General features: G+C 41.8%; 1 protein-coding gene across 10 annotated transcripts in view; it reads right to left on the minus strand.

Annotated features, from left to right (window-relative positions):
- The window catches only part of IPPK (inositol-pentakisphosphate 2-kinase), a 102042-nt gene that overhangs the window by 6868 nt on the left and 68731 nt on the right, over positions 1-26443 (minus strand). For all 10 annotated transcript variants that reach the window (XM_073352362.1, XM_073352353.1, XM_073352360.1 and 7 more), the window contains 6 exons: positions 11507-11628; positions 10218-10307; positions 8765-8823; positions 8250-8322; positions 6737-7016; positions 5257-5407 (listed from right to left, as the gene is read on the minus strand). In XM_073352362.1, coding sequence (XP_073208463.1) covers positions 5257-5407; positions 6737-7016; positions 8250-8322; positions 8765-8823; positions 10218-10307; positions 11507-11628 — 775 coding nt within the window. The remainder of the gene's footprint in view (positions 1-5256; positions 5408-6736; positions 7017-8249; positions 8323-8764; positions 8824-10217; positions 10308-11506; positions 11629-26443) is intronic.

Raw genomic sequence — 26443 nt, forward strand, 5'->3', positions numbered from 1 at the left:
TGTAATGTTGTAAACATGGAGAAACAGCAGATCTTCCCACACAGTTTGCAGGGGCTCCGAGCAATGGCATTTTTACTAGAAGACGAACTGTTGCATCAAATACTTCAATTCCTAAGAAACTGAAGCCACAAGTGTATGAGTTGGCTAATATGTAGTAACAAGCTGGGAACAAGTTTTTAGTTTAGTGCTAATGCACAGCAGATAGAAAGGATACATACAGGTAAATTGACAAATGGAATGCTTAATCTACGTGCACAGCAGAAAATATGTAAAATTGAATTTATGTTTCCTGACTTTTTAAGAAAGTATAGCGTTATATTGCCAACTATTTATTAGCAGGACTCAATATTACAGTTGCTCACTGTACATGTAATATTTCAGTTATAAATCAAAATGTTGATTTCCACATATCAGAAGCTGCTCAGAGAGTAAACAGTACCTTTTGCAAATGAAGCTCTATTACCCTCTTGGGGTTAGTGTCTAAATTACACAAGGAAGTTACATTTTAAGGAATACAAAGGACAATACAAAATGAAAGAGGGCCTTGCCTTAGAGTGATCTTTTACTACAAAAACAAACTGGACTTGGTTTCCATCTGAAGTTAGTCCAGTTTAACTCTCAGTGCTTAGTATTTCCCCAACAACAGATACCAGAAGGCATTTATTGCAGTTGTTCAATACAAGCTGCTACATAGGTCACCATTTTATGATGGCAATCTGGTAAACTCACAGAACTACTGATCTTGGATTTCTGCAGCCTAAATTAACATAGTATTTCATCACTTTCTCTGTTTCAGAGAGGGTCTTACTAGAATAATTTCACATCAGAGCTATACTCCATAAACTTCCTCATCTATTTTACTGCAAGTAGCAATGATGCAAACACAGAAGATTCTCACTTATAAAAGCACCACACTGAGCAACTGAATAGTTAATTACATATTAGAAAAAAGAAAAGGAGGACTTGTGGCACCTTAGAGACTAACAAATTTATCTGAGCATAAGCTTTCGTGAGCTACAGCTCACTTCATCAGATGCATCCGATGAAGTGAGCTGTAGCTCACGAAAGCTTATGCTCAGATAAATTTGTTAGTCTCTAAGATGCCACAAGTCCTCCTTTTCTTTTTACGGATACAGACTAACACAGCTGCTATTCTGAAGCCTGTCATTATATATTAGAATTTCACATTGTTATGAGCACATCTTTATGTACCTCCTGCAAACTGGACGGGAACAGGGGAATTAAGAATTTACTTGGTTATTTTACTTCTTCACTGGTTACCAACATGTAATGGACCATTGCTCTTCCACTAGACTGATGGGCAGCAGAACCTATCACTATCTATAGGGACTTTTATATGTTCTGTCTGGGACCTTGTTTTCTTCTCTTTCCACTAATTGATCACTTCTGTGGCTAAGCTGTGTAAACATGATGTATTTTGGTTTTTTGCACATTACCCATATTGACAGGAAAACATAAAACTCAGCCTTAAATTAACAGAAGTAATTTGTCTGTAATATCTGTCCTCTTGGACAGTTGCTATTACTATGGAGTACAGAAACGGATAAGTCACACATTACCAGATATTTCTATTCCATCAGAAATCAATTTGTAACCAACATATCAATTTCTCACTCCCACAAGACTAAACTGCCCATCAAGTAAGGGAGAGAACAGATGACAATAGGGGATCCACAACCTTAAATTAAGCCTTGGCACTTTCAAAGGAGGAGGAGTGATACTTGTTTCAGTATAATCTAGGCAGAATTTGAGGAAATATTTTTCTATATCAGATTATAAACTGGGGACAAGTTTCAATAGTGACATAAGTGTGTTAGACACGAGATAAGAAATATTAGACACTCATGTCAACTATTGGCTGAATAATACCGAGGGACTCATTACTTCAAGGCTGCAAACTTGCTCACCTCGACAACCACTAGGAAGAATTTAACATAGGAATTGCCACACTGCATCAGATTCCACCTTGACAAGCATCCTGTATCATCAGAGGAAGGTTTAAGAAAACCAATAGTATGCAGATGTGGAATGAACTAACTCCCATACACACATCCTAGTGGTCTCATCTTACATACTAATAGTTAGAATTTGGCTTAAAATCTTAACGCACTATGTTTCAAATCCCTGCCAAAACTTTAAAATAACTACTTGGGATACTCTTATTCATTCGTCAAATCCCACTTTGACATGCACTAAATTCTTGGTGCTAAGGTCATCCTGTGATGAATTCCACAACCTAATTTCACATCCTGTGAAAGAATAATTCCTTCTATCACATGATTTACTGCCAAAAAGAGCACTCAGGTAAACAAAGGGGAAGTGGGAGAGGTAATCAATTTTAATCATGTTTTGCATTTGTATTTTTTAGTTCTTTTGCTAAGAAAGGGGGGGAAGAAAGGTGATTCTCATTGGTTGGTAAGCATTAAAGCATGTTGATTTCCAACTAAATATAGCCTTTACATTAAATGTGCATTTCTTATCTACTACTCATGATTTTGTATCAATCAATTCAATTAAAAATGAACAAAAGCATTTTAAATTTTTGTATTAAATACCTTAAAGTGCTAGAGACAAGAAAAAAATCAAAAGATATTTTGCATTTAAAACCAGCTGATTTTTTAAACAAAAAGTAGCAGCATCTGTAGTTAGTGAACTGAATGGTTTCCGGTCACAATGTCCTTCAAGATTTTAGAACTCGTACATCTCATCTGTTCACAGCTACTTTTTATTCATAGATTGGAAGAGAGAAAACAAGTTTTCCTGCTTTTACAATTTCCAATTTAGTAACTTTGAATGAACTAGTCACTAAACTGAAGACGCTGAAGAAACTGAAAAAGAAGAAAATATTCTCTCTCCCCCTGTAGAAGAGGCTACTGCTGTTTAGCACTTCAACTAACCCTCACTCCAGTTGCTTAGCCAATGACTTCCAGCAGTTCACTGGTTTGACTTCTTTAAAACTTGGAAGCCAACACGTATTGCTCAATATTTTTTGTATTGAATTTAAATTATTTGAATAGATTACAATAATCTTAGACCTTAATATAGGTTCTTGATTTCAAATTTAATTTTAAATAGTTTTTAATAAATATGTATTTAATTTAAAAATTGATCTAAATAAAAAAACTAATTTGTTTTTAAATAAAAAAACAACATCCACCTCACCTTCATCTCTGGGGTTTCCCAAAACAAGTGGCCTTTAGGATTCCACTAGTAAGCAGCAGGAGCCAACTACCTTTCTGTGAACTTTCCCTCAGATTGGTCTCTTAGGAATTGTATCCTTACAGCTCTGAATTGGGCTTTGGTTATCTTTCCTAGCAGAAATCTAGATGGAAATATATTCACATCAACCAGAAAACTGGCCCCAAATTAGATTGTGCAGAAGTTTATCTGCTGTGTTACATGAAAGGTTAAATTAGAAGTTCCATATCTAGACACTAAAATGAAAAGCATGAAGATCAAGGCAACGTAATGGGTCTCTACCAAAGATGATTCAGAAACAGCAGGATTTGAAACAGATTTTGTACAGTGCTGTATTGTGTCTACACACCTGGCCAGCCTGCAAAAATTAGGCTGTATCTTTTTGTATCAACAGCAGAGTGAGGCACAACAAAGTAATCTGTCCCATGGTATCAAGGAATCCACAAATCTGAAGGGTGGCCATGTGGTTAGAACAAAGGTGGGCAAAACTACAGCCTGCAGGACCGTCCTGCCCAGCCCGAGCTCCCAGCCGGGGAGTCTAGCCCCCGGCCCCTCCCCTGCTATCCCCCCTCCCCCGCAGTCACCACCATGTGGGCAGGGCAGCTTGTGCCCGCCCACCTCCTAGGCTTTCCAATAAACCTGTCCTGCTGCTCTGAGTGGCATGGTAAGGGGGTGGGGATTGGATAAGGGGCAGGAGGTCCTTGGGAGCAGTCAGGGGACAGGGGGGGTTGGATGGTGCGGAGGTTCGGAGAGGGGTGCGTTGGATGGGGGGGAGGTCCTGGGGGGGGGGGCAGCTAGGGACGGGGGCTCGGTAGGGGGCGGTCAGGGGACAAGGAATGGGGGGCGGTAGATGGGTCGGGGGCCTGGGGGGGGGCCTATCAGGGGTGTGGATAGGGGTTGGGGCAGTCAGGGGACAGGGAGCAGTGGGGGTTGGATAGGGGGTGGGGTCCCGGGAGGGGGCGGTCGGGGACAAGGAGCAGGGGGGTTGGAGGGGGGCAGTCAGGGGGCGGGAAGTGGGAGGGGGTGGATAGGGGGCAGGGGGCCAGGCTGTTTGTTATAGCCATGGTATAGTGAAAGATTATGAAAAACTTCAACCTCCTCACCCCTATTAAAATGAAATCCATCTACATTGGTAAATCTGCATTGTGACTTTGAAGTTACTTGAGAGAGAAGCAAAGGAACAATTTTGCTTCAATCCCAAGCTAAGGAGATGGGATTTCCAGCTTTTGAGGCAACAAAGCAAGTTTAATAGGCCCCCAAACAAGCTGCCCTTGGGAAGGTTCCTCTTCAGAGCTACGTAACCAGTAGTACTACACTACTCAGGAAGCAGAAGTTACAAGCATAGATCAGTGGAGAGACACCAAGACTTCCATATGCAAGGAACTGCTGAGACTACACTCTACACAGGAAAAAAAACGGTGCAAGAAGGCAGAGAGTACAGACCCAAGCTCCTAAATATTGAGACAGTGGCTAATGATCCCATCACCATCTGAAGTGCTGTGTCCAGTTTCTTTGCCTCTCGTAGAAAGACAGCTGAGACCGAAAAGGTCCATTAAAATGGTATGGTGGGGCTTGCATAGAGGTGCATAAAGATCAAAATGAAAACTTTCAGCACCGCCTTAATTCCCAGTCCCATATCAGAATAAGGGGATGAGTGGTGAAATTAAAGGGCAGTGTGATTAGAAAAAAACAAAGTGCTGTTATGTCAGATGTAAATACTAAGGCTGATGCTTTTTAAAAATAGAGCTGAACATTTTAATGGTCATTAACATTCACAACTTTACAAGGCCAGACATAAAGCTAATACATTTCACTGTTATTTGTCAGCCTTCCCCTATGTATGGGTCACCTCCAGAGGCATAATGCTATACTGTGAACCAATGGTCTCATCCATTCCACCAAGTTTTATGATACCCTGAATTTGTATCGAAACCAGAAGACAAATCTCTACAGACAGAAACTTTCCAGAGTCTGCAGTGCAAATTATCACATTACACCTTCCTGAGCACATTACAGAAGACAGCCTGGAAGTCTTACCTCTCCTCAGGAAACTCCTCTAAGTACTGTTCAACTCTATTGTACAAAGGATAAAGTCCCTCAATATCCAGCATGTCCAGCATCTGAGCCTGAAGGGTTTTATAAAGTAGACAGCCCCTTGGTAAGCCAGAGCTCTCCATTTTATTTTTACCTAGAAGAAAAAGTGTTTTCAAATTACGCAGGTTGAAAAAGAACAACTATTTTTACATAATAGACCCAACTATTCCCCAACTTGATCAGCTGAAGGAAAAGCTACAGGCTGATTCTTAGGTTTAAAATAGTAAAATCGTAAGAGGTGGGCATTCAACATTTCACATTTTGAATGACTATATTACGTATAACACTAGAGTTTGACTGTGCAGTGAATCTTATGGGATGGAATCAGATTTTCTTTCTTTCATGACAAAACACTCAAAGGGGAAAAAAAAAAAAAAAAAAAGAAAAAACAGAAAAAAATCTCCCTCACACATTTCCATGCTCGGTCTGACATTACTGGAAATATTCAAACCCACAAGGGGCTGTTCAGCCCCATCTTCCCTTTGTGCTTTCGAAAATATCCCCCAGATGAGTCAGACTGATTTACAAGGTAATCTATATCACATCAAGTCATGTAGCATTTCAGATCTTGAATAGCTATTATACATTGTAGAAAACTGTACTCTCTGACTTAAAAAAAAACAAACAAACTTGTTTTTTCAAAGAAATTCAACTCAGGAGATCAACTTAAAGAAAAATCTCAGTCAAAACAGTAATATGCATATGTAATGCAGCATCTGAAATGTCAGGATCAAGCACACCCACTAAATGCCAATTACTGCTTAGAAATGGTTCCATGATCACATAGTGCTACAGTATAGGAGCTGTCCCCCAACCAGCGACAATGTCTTGAAGACTAATTGCACTTTTGCAAGACTAGAGTAGTGAGGATGTAATATGCTCTGCCCCACCCCCCAACTCCCAATCCTCATTTCCATTTCTCACACATACATACCCTTTTTCCTTTTAAATACCTACCTCATGTGGAAAAAAACCAAAAAATAATCCAAACTAAATTAAGTTAAAATAGCAGCTAGCCTGCACCTCAAACTAAGGCAAGAAACTCTACAGTGTTTTTAAGACACAATACAGTAATCAGCTGGAGTACATATTTTCTCTTTCATTTTTCTCCATTACAGCTTTTACATGCTTGCACTGATGAGTGGAGTTTCATCATCAGTAGATGCAATACTAAAAAGTATTAATTCAAATTTAAATTTAGTCAAAATCAATTATCTAGAGTGAACGTAAAAGAATTTTAGAGCAGTGGCTTTTCAGCCCATTAACTTTCTTGTGTTTAAACAGGTAACAACGCTCCCACACTTGTTGCTTCAACTCTCATCCTAAGTAGCAAACAGTAAATAAAATGCAGTGATCTGACTCAGTGTATTATGTACCCTGGATTGTATTATGATATATTTAATTACTGTGAAATAAATCTTACCATTTCTTACCAGCTCCTTACTGAAAGCACTTGCTTCACAGTAGCTCCTTCCTAGTGAAATGGGAACTGTCTTCATGTTACCTGCCCTGCAGGCATCAGTACTACTAAGTAGAGTCATTGTTATTACATGGATTAATTCTTTAATAATCGTCCTTGTACAATGCGGTCCACTGACCATTCCATTTGCAGGGAAGAAGAATGGTTTTAAGTGACGAGCAAGTTCATTCCAGTCAGAGAGAGAGTCCTGATCATCCTTACAGCCATAAATTAGTTCACCATTCTGTAATTGAGCAAAGAAATACTTATGCATTTCGGAAAGTCCAATTATGAATATTTAATGATAAAGAACAGAAAACAAACTCATTAAGTATAAGATTTAACAGTTGAAGAGGCATGTTTCAGGGGATGCAAGCAGAGTCTGATCATGTAACAAAGATGGCTACAATGTATGTTTCTCAGAAAAAATAATTAAAAGTATTGAACAACTGCATCAGTTAGACACTTGTTTATCAGTCACAAATGCAATACTGCATGCTGGGGTAAGTTGTCTAGTAGGTTCTTAGCTGCTAGCCAAGGCACAGCTGCTGAACAGACTCCAGAAGGAAAAGTGACTTGGCGCATAAAGTTTAAGAGTAGGAAAGTTTAAAATTGTTCAAAATCGAAATATTATATTGGTTTATAAGTTGCACAGAACACTCCTCCCAACCCCATAAGTTTAACCGTAAGCCACAAGACTTTTTTCATAGACGCTGACAAAAAAAACAACACCACTATATTGACTTCAATAGACTTTGGATCAGGCCCAGAACAATTTAGGCAGAGTGGCACTGAAGGGTTTGTTTCCCCCCCATTACCACCAGTTTTAAAAATCAAAATACCAACACTTCAACACAGCTGAAATAATTCAGCTGGAGTTATCTTTTACATTGGAGGGCTAATTTGTTTTATGCTGAAAATAGCTGAGACGGGAGAGATCTTGTTTTCTAGAATTAACACACATGCATGTGATATCTCCATAGTCTACAGAGTAGTGTTCATGTTACTGCTGTATGTTTTTGCTCAACAGTTGTGGGCAGTGAAGTAACGTTTTACTTCCTCTAAGGAGAAGAAATGTCCTTACGCTCTTAAGTAAACAATGTACAACATATTCCACACAAGTTATGAAACTGTGCAAAAAATATATCCTTCAAGGAGCACTCAAAATTGCAACATTTTGAAAAACCCAATCGTTTATGCAACAGTTATAGTATTACTTGTGGATGCTGTAATACAGTCCCATCAGCCTCATTATGTCTCAAAGACTTTTCCAACAAAAATTAAGTGGGGTATTGATTTACTTTCCATAACTTCAAATCTACATACATCTTTTCATATTGCAATTAGAAAGTTGGAATAGGGAAAATCCTCATCTAGATATCTAGTGGGGTTTTGAATATTCAGACGTTAAGTTAAATGGACCCAATAATTTACAAGACAGTATAAAAAACGTGCAAGCAATTTCAGTCAATCTTACCTTGAATATTTTTAAATTGTTCTGTGCCTCCTGTAATAAGCTTGTCAAGGCAAAGTGCATTCTCTGTTTATTTCTAGAGAAAAATACATTTGTAATATTTTAACAAACACACAGTTCTCATTATATTACCTTTACAGTAGCAAAAGGAGAACCATATACATTCATCACCCACATTGAATATATTCCCTAAGCATATCATTACTCAAGATGAAGCCAGGGCAAAGAAAGAGATACCACTTAAGAGCAAACAAATCTGAGTAGTATCCAAGTTCTTTCAAGATCTCATGTTTTGCCATCTGGACCACATGCAATAATTAACAGCTACTGAGTTAAATTCTAGAGGTTTAAAAACAAAGATGCAGGAAAAGAACAAATACTGTTGCTATAAATCACAAAACATTTGTCAGCACTTGCTCTCCTTAATCTTAGACAAAATTCAGCCTAATTTAAGACAACTAGCTAGACAGACACACAGTGTCAGCAAATCACTGGAATTAAAGTAAATATTTTCTTACCCTGAGAAGAGATCTAGGGGACAGTATTTGCTCAATCGCTTCCATTTTCCATTTGCTACCTGTTGAAGACACATATCACTATGAATGTTCACGTGTGAATGCTCTCAGTTAATACAATAGCAGGTTTATGAAACATGCATTAGTTTTGTTTTAAGGAACCTCAGAATATTTAAAACTTTTGGACATACTATTTCTGGTCAGTAGAGGGCTACCTTCTCTTAATATTTAAACGGCAATTCAGTTAAATTCCATAACAGCATTAAAAGGGGGAATCTCACATATTAGGAGTAAGGCCCATTCTAGGAATAAACTCTAATATTTAAATAAGGTATTAGTACATGATGTACATATTAATGAGCAAGTGAATGATTTCAGTGTTTGCTGTTACACAACGTGGCTGAGGTAATATCTTTTATTGGAACATCTTCAGCTGGTCAGAGAGAGAAGCTTTCAAGCTAACAGAGCTCTTCGGACATCCACAGACATTACATGACTTCCTGGACCATGTTTAATGAGAAGTACTTGAAACTTAATTTGACATGTCAGTTTACCAAACTGACAACTAAAACTGTGAAAGCTGAGCAAAGATTACTATTACCCTTGTTTGTTTCCCAATTCCCACAAATTTCTACATCTCCAGCTATATCAGAGGTAGGCAAACTACAGCCCGCAGGACCATCCTGCCCGGCCCTTGAGCTCCCGGCCAGGGAGGCTAGCCCCCGGCCCCTCCCCTGCAGCCTCAGCTCACCATGCTGCCAGCGCTCTGGGCGGCGGGGCTGCAAGTTCCTGCCAGACATGCTACTCTGAGCAGCATGGTAAGGGAGTGGGAAGTGCGGGGGGGAGGGGTTGGATAAGGAGCAGGGGGTCCCGGGTGGCAGTCAGGGGATAGGGAGCGGTTGGATGGGGGGGAGGGAGGGAGTGGTCAGTCAGGGGATGGGGTACGGAGGGGCTTGGATAGACATGGGAGTCCTGGGTGGCCTGTCAGGGGGCAAGGGTATGGATAGGGGTCAGGGCAATCAGGGGACAGGGAGAAGGAGGGGTTGGATAGGGGTTGGGGTCAGAGGGGTAGTTAGGGGCGGTCAGGGGATAAGGAGCGGGGGGTTGGATGGGTGGGGAGTTCTAAGAGGGGAGGTCAGGGGGCGGGAAGTGGGAGGGGGTAGATGGGGGTGGGGGGCAGGCTGTTCGGGGAGGCACAGCCTTCCCTAGTCGGCCCTCCATACAGTTTTGGAACCCTGATGTGGCTCTCAGGACAAAACGTTTGCCCGCATTCCCTCTCATGCTCACATCCAGCAACTCAGTGACTCCTAAATACCTACCTCTTTAAACATCGCAAGGAAATAAGCAACACATGTATATGTTTCAACAGGAAAGAAGGATTTTAGTAGCATGTTTATAATAAAAGTAAGCTCACTGCCAGTAAGAGGAAAAGTAGGCTGACTATTTAAAGATTTACCTTTAGGTGCTGATGCATGCAATAACGACACACCTTGTGCTTTATCTCCTGCGATACATGACTAGAGAAAGGAATGAACCCACATTTCGGCTGCAAGAAACAAACATCTATTAAAATGTACTTTTTTTATAATATATATTCCTTTCCTACTTTCATATAGCTAATCAAAGGACTTTAAAAAGATACAGAGCAGGCAATATCTATTAACAAGGTTAATAGGTCATGCTCATTTTTCTTTCCCTATTATCTGAAAGCCCTTATTTTAAGAACACACAACAAAACCACGTATTTATAATCTTGCAATAAGCCTGGAAGAGTTTTGTTGCATTCATACCTTAAAAAAGGTCAGTAATATCATATCCCCTCTTCCAATTTTTGCTGGAGGACTGAAGAAGTCAAGTGAACCTCTCATCATTCTACTGAAGAGGGTTATTTGAATCTTTAGCAAAGATTTCCCTCCCTCCCCAATGTTTGTATGCATGAGCTCACAGTCTTTTAAAAACAACACTTATATAATTCAAATTCATGACATGGGGTAGGTTCATACAGTGATTAAAAGTCTTCCCCTCTAAACTGCTCAGGTTTCAGTGTGTTGTCAGGTTATAACTCGTTATCCAGTCTCTCAGCAAAGGTAGTAAAACAAAATTTACCATGCAAAAGCAAGCAGGGGAAAGAATCATTCAAGCCTTTTTTCAAGCATAGTGAAAAAGAAACATTTTCTTCCTTTGCAAGTTACTTAACAGTATTTCATAAGGAAGCCAGGGTTTCTTGCGCTTTCTGAGGTGCACAAGTGCTGCACTGAATAATTACAAACCTTTATGCTACAAAGAAAATACAGTTACATACACCTTTTACGAGGGGAAACAATATCGTGCTTAAGAACAGAAGAACATAAGAGTGGCCATCCTGGGTCAGACCAAAGGGCCAACTAGCCCAGTATCCTGTGTCCCGACAGTGGCCAATGCCAGGTTCTCCAGAGGAAATAAACAGACCAGGTAATCATCAAGTGATCCATCCCCTGAAAAGCACTAAATACCAAACTATAGCTTCTACTAATTTTTGAAAGATAAATGTGTCTCAAAAATGAGGCCCTGTACTTTTGTAAGAACTACTTTCACATCTGTTTAAATACTTTATACTTGTGAAACTAGCATTTTCAAAAGGCAAAGATTACTGCTCTACCTACTACCTGCACAATTTTTCAAACTAAATATATAATTACCATATACTTTTATTTTTAAAAGAATGCAGGAGCAATTATTTTTTTCCCCCATATTTAACAAATTCACCTTGATCTCCACACAAAGGATTGGCCGATGTTCCACAAAATGATAGGTCTGCAGCCTAGTGAGGTTAGGAAGGCACATAGCATAGCCACTAAGAGTGTCCAAGTCTTTATCACAGCGAGACTCTGGAAAAAGAAAAATAGAGAAAAAGTAACAGTTTGTGTACATGTTTATTTTACACTGCAGAAGGGGGACTGCCAAGAAAGGTAAATGTAGGACACAACCATTGTTTACCACTGATTTTAAAGTAAAGACAAAGACACTGCACTAGCTGTCTTCCCAGTCTAACTCAAGGCATCATGGTATAAATCACCTTGAATAAAGCCTCAGTTGGAAGTGGGTTAGGAAGAGACAGGGACTATTTTCTTAGGAGAGCATGTAAGCAGCTAGGCCTTATTTCAGTGTGGGACGGTAACTCAGATGCAATCCTACTCTTGCTCCTAGCATATGACCAAGTGAACATATCACCAGCTTCAGTGCACAGTCCCTTAGAGTTTGTACATACAAGAAAAGATGCACCCGTTTAATTGAATTTTTAGTTAAACTGATGAAAAATCCTCATGTAGATGCACTTAAACTGGTTTAACTCTTGTTTAAATCACTTGAGCTTGCATTGAATTAAACTAAACCAACATAAGCGAGGATTATACCAGTTTAAGTCAGTCTACATAGCAGGTTTGCACCAATTTATCTAGTATGATTTCAAATCAATTTAAAGTGGGCAACTTTTCTAATGTAGTCCAAGCCTCATGCTGGTAGAGTTCAGAGGTAGAGTGATGGGGGAAGAAAGGAAGAAATACAGAAGACAAAGAAAACTTATCCTCTCCCAGAATCACATCTGTCATTGACAAGTAGTACTAGGTCCAGAAAACCCTGCTTGGGCATTAGAAATGGCAGTAGTGATTATGTAAGGCCAAATGAAATGACCAAAACTAAGAAAGAAATGGAGCACACCCCTTACTTGTAAAAGATGTTTTCTCCTGCTCCCATCTGTCATTTCACTTGCCCTCCCCCCACCTTTTTTTTAAAATCAGTGGTGGAAGAGGGTTGGTCCCATTTTGATACAGTCAACACTTCAACAGACACTGTCTCAGAAAGAACATCCCTCTCCAGAAGGACACAGATTTTTTTTTTCTTCCAGATTTCAACAGTTTAGTGCAAAGGTTCTCAAACTGGAGGACGGACCCCCCCTGGGTGGGCAAGGAACATATTCTGGGAGGGCAAGGCAAGCTTTAGGATTACCAAAAATAAATAAATAAAAACGGAAACCACACCTTACAGAGCACATTTTACTAAGAGCAATGAATAATTGGCAAAGCCGATTCTTCCAGACACATCAGATCCTCTTATGGCACTGTGCATTTCTCTCAATCCATTTGCTACAGCACGGTGTGCACATTTAATTGTAAGTATGGACCACAATCACAGTTTTGGTTTTGCTCTGATTTCAATGGACCATCGGCTCATTAGTGCAACAGAAAAAAACTTCAAAGTTACAACAAAGAAGCTGAAATGGATTCAAGTGAAGCACTGCTACTGCATATAGAACCAAAGGACTGGAAGGGACCTGGAGAGGTCATCTAGTCCAGTCCCCTGCACTCATGGTAGGACTAAGTCTTATCTAGATCATCCCTGACGGGTGTTTGTCTAACCTGCTCTTAAAAATCTCCAATGATGAAGATTCCACAACCTCCCTTGGCAATTTATTCCAGTGCTTAGCCACCCTGACAGTTAGGAAGTTTTTCCTAATGTCCAACCGAAACCTCCCTTGCTGCTATTTAAACCCATTGCTTCTTGTCCTATCCTTAGAGGTTAAGAACAACAATTCTTCTCCCTCCTCCTCGTAACAACCTTTTACGTACTTGAAAACTGTTATGTCCCCTCTCAGTCTTCTCTTTTCCAGACTAAACAAACCCAATTTTTAAAATCTTCCCTCACAGGTCACATTTTCTAGCCCTTCAATCATTTTTGTTGCTCTTCTCTGGACTGTAATTCCCTGGGTTGTCCTTATTTCCTTTTTTATAGATGGGCACTATATTTGTCATTTTCCAGTATTCTGGAATCTCTCACATCTTCCATGACTTTTCAAAGATAATTGCTAATGGCTCAGATATCTCCTCAGTCAGCTTCTTGAGTATTCTAGGATGCATTTCATCAGGCCCTGGTGACCTGAAGACATCTAACTTGTTTAAGTAATTTTTAGCTTGTTCTTTTCCTATTTTAGCCTCTGATCCTACCTCATTTTCACAGACATTCACTATGTTAGACAGCCAATCACCACCAACCTTCTTGGTGAAAACCAAAACAAAGATGTCATTAAGCACCTCTGGCATTTTAATATTTTCTGTTATTATTTTTCCCCCCTCGTTGAGTAACGGGTCTACCCTGTCCTTGGTCTTCCTCTTGCCTCTAATGTATCTGTAGAATGTTTTCTTGTTACCCTTTATGTCTCTAGCTAGTTTGATCTCGTTTTGTGACTTGGCCTCTCTAATTTTGTCCCCACAAACTTGTGTTATTTGTTTATATTCATCCTTTGTAATTTGACCTAGTTTCCACTTTTTGTAGGACTCTTTTTGATTTTTAGATCATTGAAGATCTCCTGGTTAAGCAAGGATGGTCTCTTGCCATACTTCCTATCTTTCGTACGCAGTGTTTATTAATTATCTCTTTGGTGCTCACCAAATGCAGCATCCCTACTAGTGTATAGTGATTAATAGAAATACAGGGCTTGAACTGCTGAATTTTCTTGAGCACTAGGCATCATTTCTAAATTTTCTCAATAGAAGGATATTCTCCCACACTTCTCTTAATTATTGAAGAATCTAACAGCATGACATATTGTAACAGAACAGTTACAAAAGTTAACAAGAAAAGACACTTTCAGAGGGAGCACTACTGAAGAAAGAGGGGACTAGACACTGATCCCAACATTCATAATAGAATACAACTGCACTGCTGGGAGCATCCAGCTTATTCAGTTTTATTTCTAAATCATCACAGATTACATGGAAACAAATACCTAATCCTTCATAAATTTCCTAATATTATTTCCATGTAATCAGTATATTCATTCCTATCACCAACCTTTTAAAACATGGGCGGTGCTTCTAAAGTGAAGCCACGCACAATTGTTTTCCAAAATGAGAATGGTCACATCTTAATAAACCACCACATAGTTCCTGTTTCAGAAACAGTCTCCAATTCCTGTTTGAAGGCTGTTCTGGGAGTCATGACACCAGGCCCAGAGCATAGCTTACTTACATAAAGTGTAATGGAATTTTAACTAATCATCTCTTCCCATCCCACCCCAGACACACACTCGTCAGTCATAGAATCATAGAATATCAGGGTTGGAAGGGACCCCTGAAGGTCATCTAGTCCAACCCCCTGCTCGAAGCAGGACCAATTCCCAGTTAAATCATCCCAGCCAGGGCTTTGTCAAGCCTGACCTTAAAAACCTCTAAGGAAGGAGATTCTACCACCTCCTCCCTAGGTAACGCATTCCAGTGTTTCACCACCCTCTTAGTGAAAAAGTTTTTCCTAATATCCAATCTAAACCTCCCCCACTGCAACTTGAGACCATTACTTCTCGTTCTGTCATCTGCTACCATTGAGAACAGTCTAGAGCCATCCTCTTTGGAACCCCCTTTCAGGTAGTTGAAAGCAGCTATCAAATCCCCCCTCATTCTTCTCTTCTGCAGGCTAAACAATCCCAGCTCCCTCAGCCTCTCCTCATAAGTCATGTGTTCTAGACCCCTAATCAATTTTGTTGCCCTTCGCTGGACTCTCTCCAATTTATCCACATCCTTCTTGAAGTGTGGGGCCCAAAACTGGACACAGTACTCCAGATGAGGCCTCACCAATGTCGAATAGAGGGGAACGATCACGTCCCTCGATCTGCTCGCTATGCCCCTACTTATACATCCCAAAATGCCATTGGCCTTCTTGGGAACAAGGGCACACTGCTGACTCATATCCAGCTTCTCGTCCACTGTCACCCCTAGGTCCTTTTCCGCAGAACTGCTGCCTAGCCATTCGGTTCCTAGTCTGTAGCTGTGCATTGGGTTCTTCCGTCCTAAGTGCAGGACCCTGCACTTATCCTTATTGAACCTCATCAGATTTCTTTTGGCCCAATCCTCCAATTTGTCTAGGTCCTTCTGTATCCTATCCCTCCCCTCCAGCGTATCTACCACTCCTCCCAGTTTAGTATCATCCGCAAATTTGCTGAGAGTGCAATCCACACCATCCTCCAGATCATTTATGAAGATATTGAACAAAACCGGCCCCAGGACCGACCCTTGGGGCACTCCACTTGATACCGGCTGCCAACTAGACATGGAGCCATTGATCACTAGGACTCTAGGCCCATTACATCTACAGTCCCTAGGACTCTGGCCCATTATGTCTCTCAGAGATGTATTCTTAGTGGAGAAGGGAAAATATTGCAGTTATGGGACAATTATTTAACTCTTGGACCTGCCTTTATACTGACAGCAGGAGTTCTGGAAAAAGAAAAATGGAGAAAGAGGGAAATGAGACAGAATTTTACCACACCAGAAGAGCTTCCTAAATTCAGAAAGTGAGGTTCAGTGTATAAGCAGTAGTTAGTAGAAATGATGATTTCTTTGTTACATGTTTACATGAAATCCAGCTTCTTCCTCACTTGTCTCTGAGGGTATAGATAAGAAAATTGCTTTAGAGGGGTGATCAATAAATACTCATCAAGTCATGGGTACAAAAAAAAACCAAACAGGGCTGTTCCAAAGCCACTAAAATTATTACAGGGGCTGATGAAATGCTGATTCTTCCACCAAACCTAACTCCATGTTGAGTACTAAGTACACAATTGCCATATAGTTCCTCAGGCTTTTTTATACTGGAAGCATATATCGAAACTGGTCAGCTCAAAATTAAGTCACTATCAGTGGTACATGCCCCATCATTGTACTGCTAATGTTTTGCAGTTTCACAGGATGTAGACCTAGTGGCAGCACTCAGACGGAACAAAGGTATTTTACCACTTGTCTACTGAATTTTACTCCTGGGGGAATTCTGCACTACTGCACATGCGCAGAATTTATGTCCTCTGCAGATTTCTTTGCTTCCCCACAGAAAAATGACTTTCTGACAGGAAAGGAAAGGGAAGCCACAAGAGCGGTCATGCGACCCTCCCCGGCAGTATGTTTCAGATGCCCAGGGCAGCCAGCAGAGAGTTTAACCACTATGGGGCATGGGGCGGGGTTGGAGAAGACCTGGTCCCAACCCTGTACCAGGCTCAGCTGCTAGCCCTGGCTGAGCTAGGAGGACAGAACTTCCTCTTCCCCTGCATGGCAGCAGGGCTGGTTCAGACCCACCCCCAGATTTCCCCCAGAGCTGCGAACTGCCCCCCCACCCGACCCATCACTCCTCAGCTGCAGGGGGAGGGATCCCTGTACAGAAAGCTGCTCCCCCATCCACCCAACCCCCATGCATCCAGACCTCTTCATACCAGACCCTCCCACTGATCCTCACCCCCACACACACACTCAGAACCCCCCGCAATGAGCCCCACTCCCCCTGCACCTGGACCACCTCGACAAGATACTCGCACCCAGATCCCACCCAGGGCCGGCTCCAGGCACCAGCTTTCCAAGCAGGTGCTTGGGGCACCATGTAGAATAGGGTGGCAGTCCGTGTCTTGCAGTGGCAATTTGGTGGCAGCTGTTGCGGCAGCAGCAATTCCGCGGTGACTGCTTGGGGCGGCAAAATTGGTAGAGCTGCTCCTGTCCCCACCCCACCAAGCCCCAATCAGACGCACCTGGATACTAATCCCAGAAAACAGTACCCCAGCATCTGGACGCCAAGCCCCCTGAACCTTCCACACCCAGACCCACCCCCCCAAGCTCTATTCCCCCTGACCCAGACCCCGCCCCCCTGCTGCACCCCAACCACTTTCACCTGGACCCCCCTGTAAAGTCTCACTACCACTGCACCCAGAAACCCCAACAAGCCCTTGTGCATCCAGATGCCCCCCGCACTCGGATCCCCCACTGACCCACCAACACCCAGATTGCCCACACAGAACCCTCTCAACCCACACCTGGATCCCTCCACACTTGGTCCTGCCTTGCTGAGCCTGCCTGTCCACACCCGATGCACCAGGCATGGAGGGGGGTGTTTCTGAGGCAGGCCCAGTCCTTGCACTGTGTCATGGTTGCGTGCAGCATCACCACTGAGTCCATGTCCAGGGTGGGGGGAGCTGCACAGTGATTTCCCACCTCTGTGCAGCCAGTGGCCTGTGCTCCCCAAAGCCATGCTGGAGCCTCCACATTTATTTGCGCAGAACTTTAAATTTTTTGGCACAGAATTTTTAATTTTTTGGCACAGAACATCCTCAGGAGTAACTGATTAGATGTTATAGTGATTAAAACTAGGGCTGTCAAGCGATTAATAAAATTTCAATTAACTGCACTGTTAAACAATAATAAAGTACAATTTATTTAAATATTTTTGGATTTTTGTACAATTGTAAATATTGATTTCAATTACAACACAGAACACAAAGTGTACAGTGCTCACTTTCTATTTATTTTTTTATTACAAATACTTGCACCAGAGTGGATAAAAATCAATTTTTTAAACAATCAGTTTTTATTTAAAGATTTTTTTTTTTATAAAATGCTTTTTCAGGAAAAAACCTATATTTTAAAGATAGTTTTAATTAAGATACATTATAGCTCAAAGAGATCTCATCATGGAATAGGGTTTATAAATTCTATAGTATGAAACAATATATTCATGTAATGTTTAAGAAAAGTTTTGTAAATGAGTTTCAGTAGTTCATGGATTTAGGGACCCAATCTGATGGGGCTCCAGGGGTTTCTGTATAGATTATTTAGGTTAATCTTTCTACCTACCCAATGGGACTCAGTGCTCAGTCTAGAAGATACCATCAGAGATGCTTAGTTTTGCAGTTTTCTCAAACTGAGGATTTGTGTCTCCAGAGATAACATGCTTGTTAACAGTAAAAATGTTTTTAAATAAATATATAGAGGTGAGAAACAACAGACCTCAACTCTATTGTCCCTCTGCAAATTTCTGTACACACGATCAGTCCCTTACCTCTCTCTAAAAGTGCAAAGTTTCAAAAAGTTAAATGAATAGAAGATGGTTGGGGGTGGAAAAGATCTGGACAAGGAGAAGTCTGGAGATAAACGTGAGAAAGGAGGGACAGGTAGTAGAAACAAAAGTGAAACTGTCTGAGCAGCATATTCCAGAAGTCTTGAGATTTTTCTGAGTATAGCCTTCATTGATAACAGACCTAAAAGTGGCAATTCTTCAACAAAAAACCTTCAAAAAACAGACTCCAACGAGAAGCTGCAGAACTGGAATTAATTTGCAAACTGGATACCATCAGATTAAGCCTGAAGAGAGATTGGAGTGGTTGGGTCATTACAAAACCTAAACTTAATTTCCCCAATACTAATTTCTCCCTACTGCTACTCACACCTTCTTGTGAACTGTCTGTAATGGGCCACTCTCTTACCACTTCAAAAGTTATTTTTCCCCTACTTGGTATCCTGCTGTTAATTGATTTATCTCATTAGACTGACCTCACACTTGGTAAAGCAACCCCCATCCTTTCATGTATTTGTACCTGCTCCTGTATTTTCACTCCATGCATCTGATAAAGCTGGTTCTAACCCATGAAAGCTTATGCCCAAATAAATATGTTAGTCTTTAAGGTGCCACAAGGACTCCTTGTTATTTTTGCTGATATAGACTAACATGGCTACCACTCTGAAACCTTCATTGATTTGAGATCTACCATATCATTCTCTCACTAGAAGGGAAAACCTATAATGGCAGCACGCCGTAAAAGAGACCCAGTTTGGGATTCAGCTATCTGAGTTGTGAAAAAAAAGTATTAAGGTTATAACAACCAACAAGAATGCACTTTTATGTAGAAATCCATTATTAAATAAAATCTTCCTGACTAGTGATTTAAATCAAATTCACCCTGATTTGCACTGTAAAAAAACAAAAAATAGTATATTTCAATCCACCTAATACAAGTACTGTAGTGCAATCTCTTTATAATGAAAGTTGAACTTACAAATGTAGAATGATGTACAAAAAATAACTGCATTCAAAAACAAAACAATGTAAAACTTTAGAACCTACAAGTCCACACAGTCCCATTTCAGCCAATTGCTCAGACAAACAATATCGGTTTGCAGGATATAATGCTGCCCACGTCTTGTTTAAAATGTCACCTGAAAGTGAGAACAGGCATCCACATGGTACTGTTGTAGCTAGCATTGCAAGATATGTATGTTGCAGATGCGCTAAAGATTCATATGTCCCTTCATGCTTCAACCACCACTCCAGAAGACATGCGTCCATGCTGACGACGGGCTCTGCTCGATAACAATCCAAACCAGAGTAGAACGACGCATGTTCATTTTCATCATCATGAGTCAGTTGCCACCAGCAGAAGACTGATTTTCTTTTTTTGGTGGTTCGGGTTCTGTAGTTTCCACATGAGAGCACTGCTCTTTTAAGACATCTGAAAGCATGCTCCACACCTCGTCCCTCTCAGATTGTGGAAGGCACGTCAGATTCTTAAATCTTGGGTCGAGTGCTGTAGCTATCTTTAGAAATCTCACATTGGTACCTTCTTTGCGTTTTGTCAAATCTGCTGTGAAAGTGTTCTTAAAACGAACATGTGCTGGGTCATCATCCGAGACTGCTATAACATGAAATATATGGCAGAATGTGGGTAAAACAGAGCAGGAGACATATAATTCTCCCCAAGGAGTTCAGTCACAAATTTAATTAACACTTTTTTTTTTTTTTTTAAACAAGCATCATCAGCATGGAAGCATGTCGTCTGAAATGGTGACCAAAACATGAAGGGGCATATGAATGTTTCGCTTATCTGGCACATAAATACCTTGCAAAGCCAGCTACAAAATTGCCATGTGAATGCTTGTTTTCACTTTCAGGTAACATTGTAAAGAATAAGCAGTCAGCAGTATCTCCCGTAAATATAAACAAACTTGTTTGTCTTTGCAATTGGCGGACCAAGAAGTAGGACTGAGTGGACCTGTAAGCTCTAAAGTTTTACATTGTTTTGTTTTTGAGTGGTGATACATAAAAAATTTTTTTTAAAAATCTACATTTGTAAGTTACACTTTCACAATAAAGAGATTGCACTACAGTACTTGTGTGAGGTGGACTGAAAAATAATATTTCTTTTATCATTTTTACAGTGTAAATAGTCGTAATAAAAATAATATAAAGGGAGCACTGTACACTTTGTATTCGCTGTTGTAAGAGAAATCAATATATTTGAAAATGGAGAAAAACATCCAAAAATATTAAATAAATGTCTATTGGTATTCTCTTATTTAACAATGCGATTAATCGCAATAAATTTTTAATTGCAGTTAATTTTTTTTAGTTAATCATGCGAGTTAACTGCAGTTAATCGACAGCCCCAGTTAAAACATCTCTTCGCAACTGCTGCCAGATTAGTGGAGATGGATTTGTAGTAAATTTGGAAAGAAAACAGAGAAAAATCTAGACCAGTTATACAAAAGGATATTCCCAGCAAGAAACGTCCTTGGAATTTAACATTCCTGCCAATAGATTAATACCATTGTATTTTACTACTCAGAGATTATGCAAATCTCGGTTTCAGAAGTACTGTCTTCATTCCCCAGTCAAGTACATAATGTTTGTCCAGGAATAATAGAATCATAGGACTGGAAGGGGCCTTGAGAGGCCACCTAGTCCATTTCCCTGAACTCATGGCAGGACTAAATATTATCTAGACCAGAGGTGGGCAAACTTTTTGGCCTGAGGGCCAGATCTGGGTGGGGAAATTGTATGCAGGGCCATGAATGTAGGGCTGGGTCAGGGGAATGGGGCGCAGAAGGGAGTGCAGGGTGTGGGAGGAGGTGCAGTGTGCAGGAAGGGGCTCAGGACAAGGGGTTGGGGTGCAGGCTCTGGCCCAGCGCTGCTTACCTCAAGCAGCTCCGGGGTGGCAGTGGGGCTAAGGCAGGGTCTCTGCCTGTCGTGGCCCCAATCCCGGAGGAAGGAGCAGGCAGCTCTATCACCCACTGCCCTCGCCTGTGGATACCACTCCCGAAGCTCCCATTGGCCGTTCCTATCCAATGAGAGCTGCGGGGGGGGGGGTGCCTGCAGGCGAGGCCAGCGCATGGAACCCTCTGCCCTCCCTTCCCTCCCCCTACAGGGCCGCTGTGCCGGCTGCTTCCAAGAGCGACAAAGAGCCAGGGCAGGCAGGAAGTCTGCCTCAGCCCCGCGGGCCAGACTGACAGCCCTGATGGGCTGAATCCAGCCCGTGGGCTATAGTTTGCCTTCCCCTGATCTAGACCATCCCTGACAGGTATTTGTCTAACCTGCTCTTCAAAATCTCCAATGATAGAGATTCCATAGCCTCCCTAAACAATTTATTCCAGTGCTTACCCACGCTGACAGTTAGGAAGCTTTTCCTAATGCCCAACCATGCTAATGCCTTATCTGTGCAAAAGACTGAACTATTACTTACTCTGCAAAGTAAATGTGATGGAGATGTTGTAGACAGCATGGATCCCACTGTGTGTACAAGAGTCTCCTGTGTGCAAGATCTAAATCTTTTCAGTAGTCACATCCATTGGGGAAAAGAGCCTCCTTTTGCTCCAATGTGATGGTACAAAGAGTGCAGCCACTGACCCCCCCCCCCGTCATTCCCTTGCAATCTGCAACTGGGAGGACTCAGAAAAATAGGGAGAAAGGGCAAGTTGTGGAATCCACACTAACTACAATCAAAGAACCACAGATCTTGTAGGGATGGATCTCACTGCAGGTGACGGGAAAGCAGTCTTTTCACTGGATGGTGGGAATGAGGAGTTTCAGCTTCATTAGTCAAATAATGAATGAAGTACTGATCTCCCAAATGTGGCATCTGATCTAGTTGCTAAGTCTAGAGCATGGTGTTCAATTACGGTCATTGGGTGGCTCCACTTTGCTGCCTTGCGGATCTCAGGTACTGTACACTCCTGAAGCAGGCTGAAGATGCTGTCTGTGCTCTGGAGGAGATAGTCACAATATTCAGAAGGAGATATTCCCCAACTATCAGATAAAATGGAAATACAGGTGATCCATTTAGGGAATCTGTGACTAGATGGCCTGGCTTTTTGAAGGGTCAGATTATGGCTACGAAGAGGTGAGGAGACTAACTAAAAGGCTTGATCTTGTCAATGTAATAGAGTAAGGCTCTGGAGACATGTAGTGTATGTCATTTCTTTTCCCTCCTGTGGAGTTTTGGGAAGAAGACAGAGGGAGATTGACTGGGTCAGGTGGAATTCTGCAACACCATTTATGGTGGGATTTGAAATGTGATCGCAGCATAACTGACTGTCTCTGAAAGAATTTATAGGGAGGTCCAACCACAAGAGCTTGGAGTTTACTGACCCACGTTGCCAAGGTGACAGTAACCAGAAAGAACATTGCACAGGTACGATGCATACTGTCAAGTAAGAGAACTGAGAAAAATGAGCACAACTCGCCAATATTGCTGTGAGGTGGACCTTGGAACTGGCTACTAGATCAGCATGCTTCAAGGATCCTCAGTTATCAAGGCCTCTTCTGGACATTGATTGTGTTGCACTGTCTATATGAAGAACCTTTCCTATTTTAAGGAACACGTCTTTCTTATGGATGGCTTTCTGCTCTGGGAAACTGCTCCTAACAGATTCATGAAATTCTTAGCAGTAGTACTCAACCAACCACCATCCAATCTTTCAGGTCCAATGACTGCAGGTCTAGGTACAGTATCTGACCACAATTCTGGAATATTATGTTCAGACAGGCTGGGAAATGGTTGGGAGGCCAAATCTGCAATTGGTCTGACAGACGTAACTATCCTCAACCAGTAAAAAGGATTACGGTGGCCTAGGATGTCACCCTCGGGTCCAGGAGGAGGGGGAGGAAACTGTGGAATGACATATAAAAGAAGTCTGAGTGCACTGTAGCAAGAACGCCTTTGGCAACAAACCCAGGCTCATGCCTCCTCTGAAGGAAATCCTGGGCATTTGGTGGCGAAAAGGTCTGTTGTGGGAATCCCCCATTGACAGAATACTGGCCCTACGATGCAGTTTTGCAGCGACCACTAGTGGTTGCAAAAAGAAAAGGAAAGTATGCATCCGATGAAGTGAGCTGTAGCTCACGAAAGCTTATGCTCAAATAAATTGGTTAGTCTCTAAGGTGCCACAAGTACTCCTTTTCTTTTTGCGAATACAGACTAACACGGCTGTTACTCTGAAACCTGTCACTAGTGGTTGGTTACTAAATGCCTGCTGAAGTAGTATGCCAGGCTGTTGCTGACTCCCGGAAGGAGCAGAGCCTATGGAATTATTCTATGTTGATGACACCACATCAATAGCTTCTTTGCTTCCTGGCAGGGGGGTGATGAACCAATTCCTCCCTGCTTGTCTATGTAGCTCATTGCAGATGTATTGTCTGTCAATATCTCCATCATGGAGTTCCGTAGGATGGGTAGGAGTGCCACATAAGCCAGTATCATGGGCCTGAGCTCCAGGATGTTTATGTGGAGGTTCAAGATGTCCTGGGATAAGGTGCCTTGCATCTGCAAGTGGTTCAGATGGGGTCCCCACCCAGTTCCTAATACATCCATGAAGAATGTCATTGTCAGAGAGTGTACAGAGAATCAAATTTCCTTTCAGGCATTCTTGAAGTATAACCACCAACTAGATTCCTGTTTGAGCTGGGACTGTGACCCTCTTGTTCATGTGGTGTCAGGACCTCAGCTGAAGTTATAGGAGCCACAGGTGAAGCTGGACAAACAGCACCACATATATACACACCAACATGTAGCCTAGCAGTCCTGGGATAAGTACCATCTTAACTAGACTTGAGTTTGGGTAATTTATTATCAACTGGACTGGAACACATCCTCTAGGAGACAGACTTTTGCCAGCTGAGAGCTGATCATAGTCCCTGTGAATTCTATCATCTGTAATGGATTGAGATTTTCTCTTAGTTCACAAGGAACCTTAAGTGGGTGAGCAATGAGAGCACATACTCTAGAGCTGTTGTGGTATCCTTCTGGGACTTGCTTCTGATCAGCCAATCATCTAAGTATGGACAAAAAGAAGAGTACTTGTGGCACCTTAGATGTTGGGTCATCCTTCAGGATAGGTTGTGGAAAAGAAGCCCTTGAGGAATTCCACCATGATTTCAACAATTTCCATCCCACCATCAACCTCAGCCTGGACCAGTCCACACAAGAGATCCACTTCCTGGACACTTCAGTGCTAATAAACGATGGTCACATAAACACCACCCTATACCGGAAACCTACTGACCGCTATTCCTACCTACATGCCTCCAGCTTTCACCCTGACCACACCACACGATCCATCGTCTACAGCCAAGCTCTGCGATACAACCGCATTTGCTCCAACCCCTCAGACAGAGACAAACACCTACAAGATCTCTATCAAGCATTCTTACAACTACAATACCCACCTGCGGAAGTGAAGAAACAGATTGATAGAGCCAGAAGAGTTCCCAGAAGTCTCCTACTACAGGACAGGCCTAACAAAGAAAATAACAGAACGCTACTAGCCATCACCTTCAGCCCCCAACTGAAACCCCTCCAACGCATTATTAAGGATCTACAACCTATCCTGAAGGATGACCCAACACTCTCACAAATCTTGGGAGACAGGCCAGTCCTTGCCTACAGACAGCCCCCCAACCTGAAGCAAATACTCACCAGCAACCACATACCACACAACAGAACCACTAACCCAGGAACCTATCCTTGCAACAAAGGCCGTTGCCAACTGTGCCCACATATTTATTCAGGGGACACCATCACAGGGCCTAATAACATCAGCCACACTATCAGAGGCTCGTTCATCTGCACATCCACCAATGTGATATATGCCATCATGTGCCAGCAATGCCCCTCTGCCATGTACATTGGTCAAACTGGACAGTCTCTATGTAAAAGAATAAATGGACACAAATCAGATGTCAAGAATTATAACATTCATAAACCAGTCGGAGAACACTTCAATCTCTCTGGTCACGCGATTTCAGACATGAAAGTTGTGATATTACAACAAAAAAACTTCAAATCCAGACTCCAGCGAGAAACTGTTGAATTGGAATTCATTTGCAAATTGGATACAATTAACTTAGGCTTGAATAGAGACTGGGAGTGGCCAAGTCATTATGCAAGGTAACCTATTTCCCCTTGTTTTTTCCTACCCCGCCTCCAGACGTTCTTGTTAAACCCTGGATTTGTGCTGGAAATGGCCCACCTTGATTATTATACACATTGTAAGGAGAGTGGTCACTTTAGATAAGCTATTACCAGCAGGAGAGTGGGTTTGTGTGTGTGGGATGTGTGTGTGTGGGGGGGTGAGAAATGGCTCAACTTGATTATCATACGCATTGTAAGGAGTGATCACTTTAGATAAGCTATTACCAGTAGGAGAGTGGGGTGGGAGGAGGTATTTTTCCATGCTTTGTGTGTATATATAAAAAGATCTTCTACACTTTCCACAGTATGCATCCGATGAAGTGAGCTGTAGCTCACGAAAGCTTATGCTCAAATAAATTGGTTAGTCTCTAAGGTGCCACAAGTACTCCTTTTCTTTTTGCGAATACAGACTAACACGGCTGTTACTCTGAAACCTGTAAGTATGTACAGACATGGGTGCCCTGTCTCTGCATGTGCTGCTACCACTGTTAGACATTTCATGAAGACTCTTGGTGCTGTAAGGAGTCTGAATGGCAGTAATGTGTACTGGTAATGGTTAGACCCAATGTGAATCTGCAGTACTTCCTGAGATCAGGAAGCATGGCTACATGGAAGAATGGATTTGCAAGCTGAGAACCATGAACTAGTCTTTAGCCTGA

The sequence above is a fragment of the Lepidochelys kempii genome, chromosome 7 (genome assembly GCF_965140265.1).
Source record: "Lepidochelys kempii isolate rLepKem1 chromosome 7, rLepKem1.hap2, whole genome shotgun sequence".
Classification (NCBI taxonomy): Eukaryota; Metazoa; Chordata; order Testudines; family Cheloniidae; genus Lepidochelys; species Lepidochelys kempii.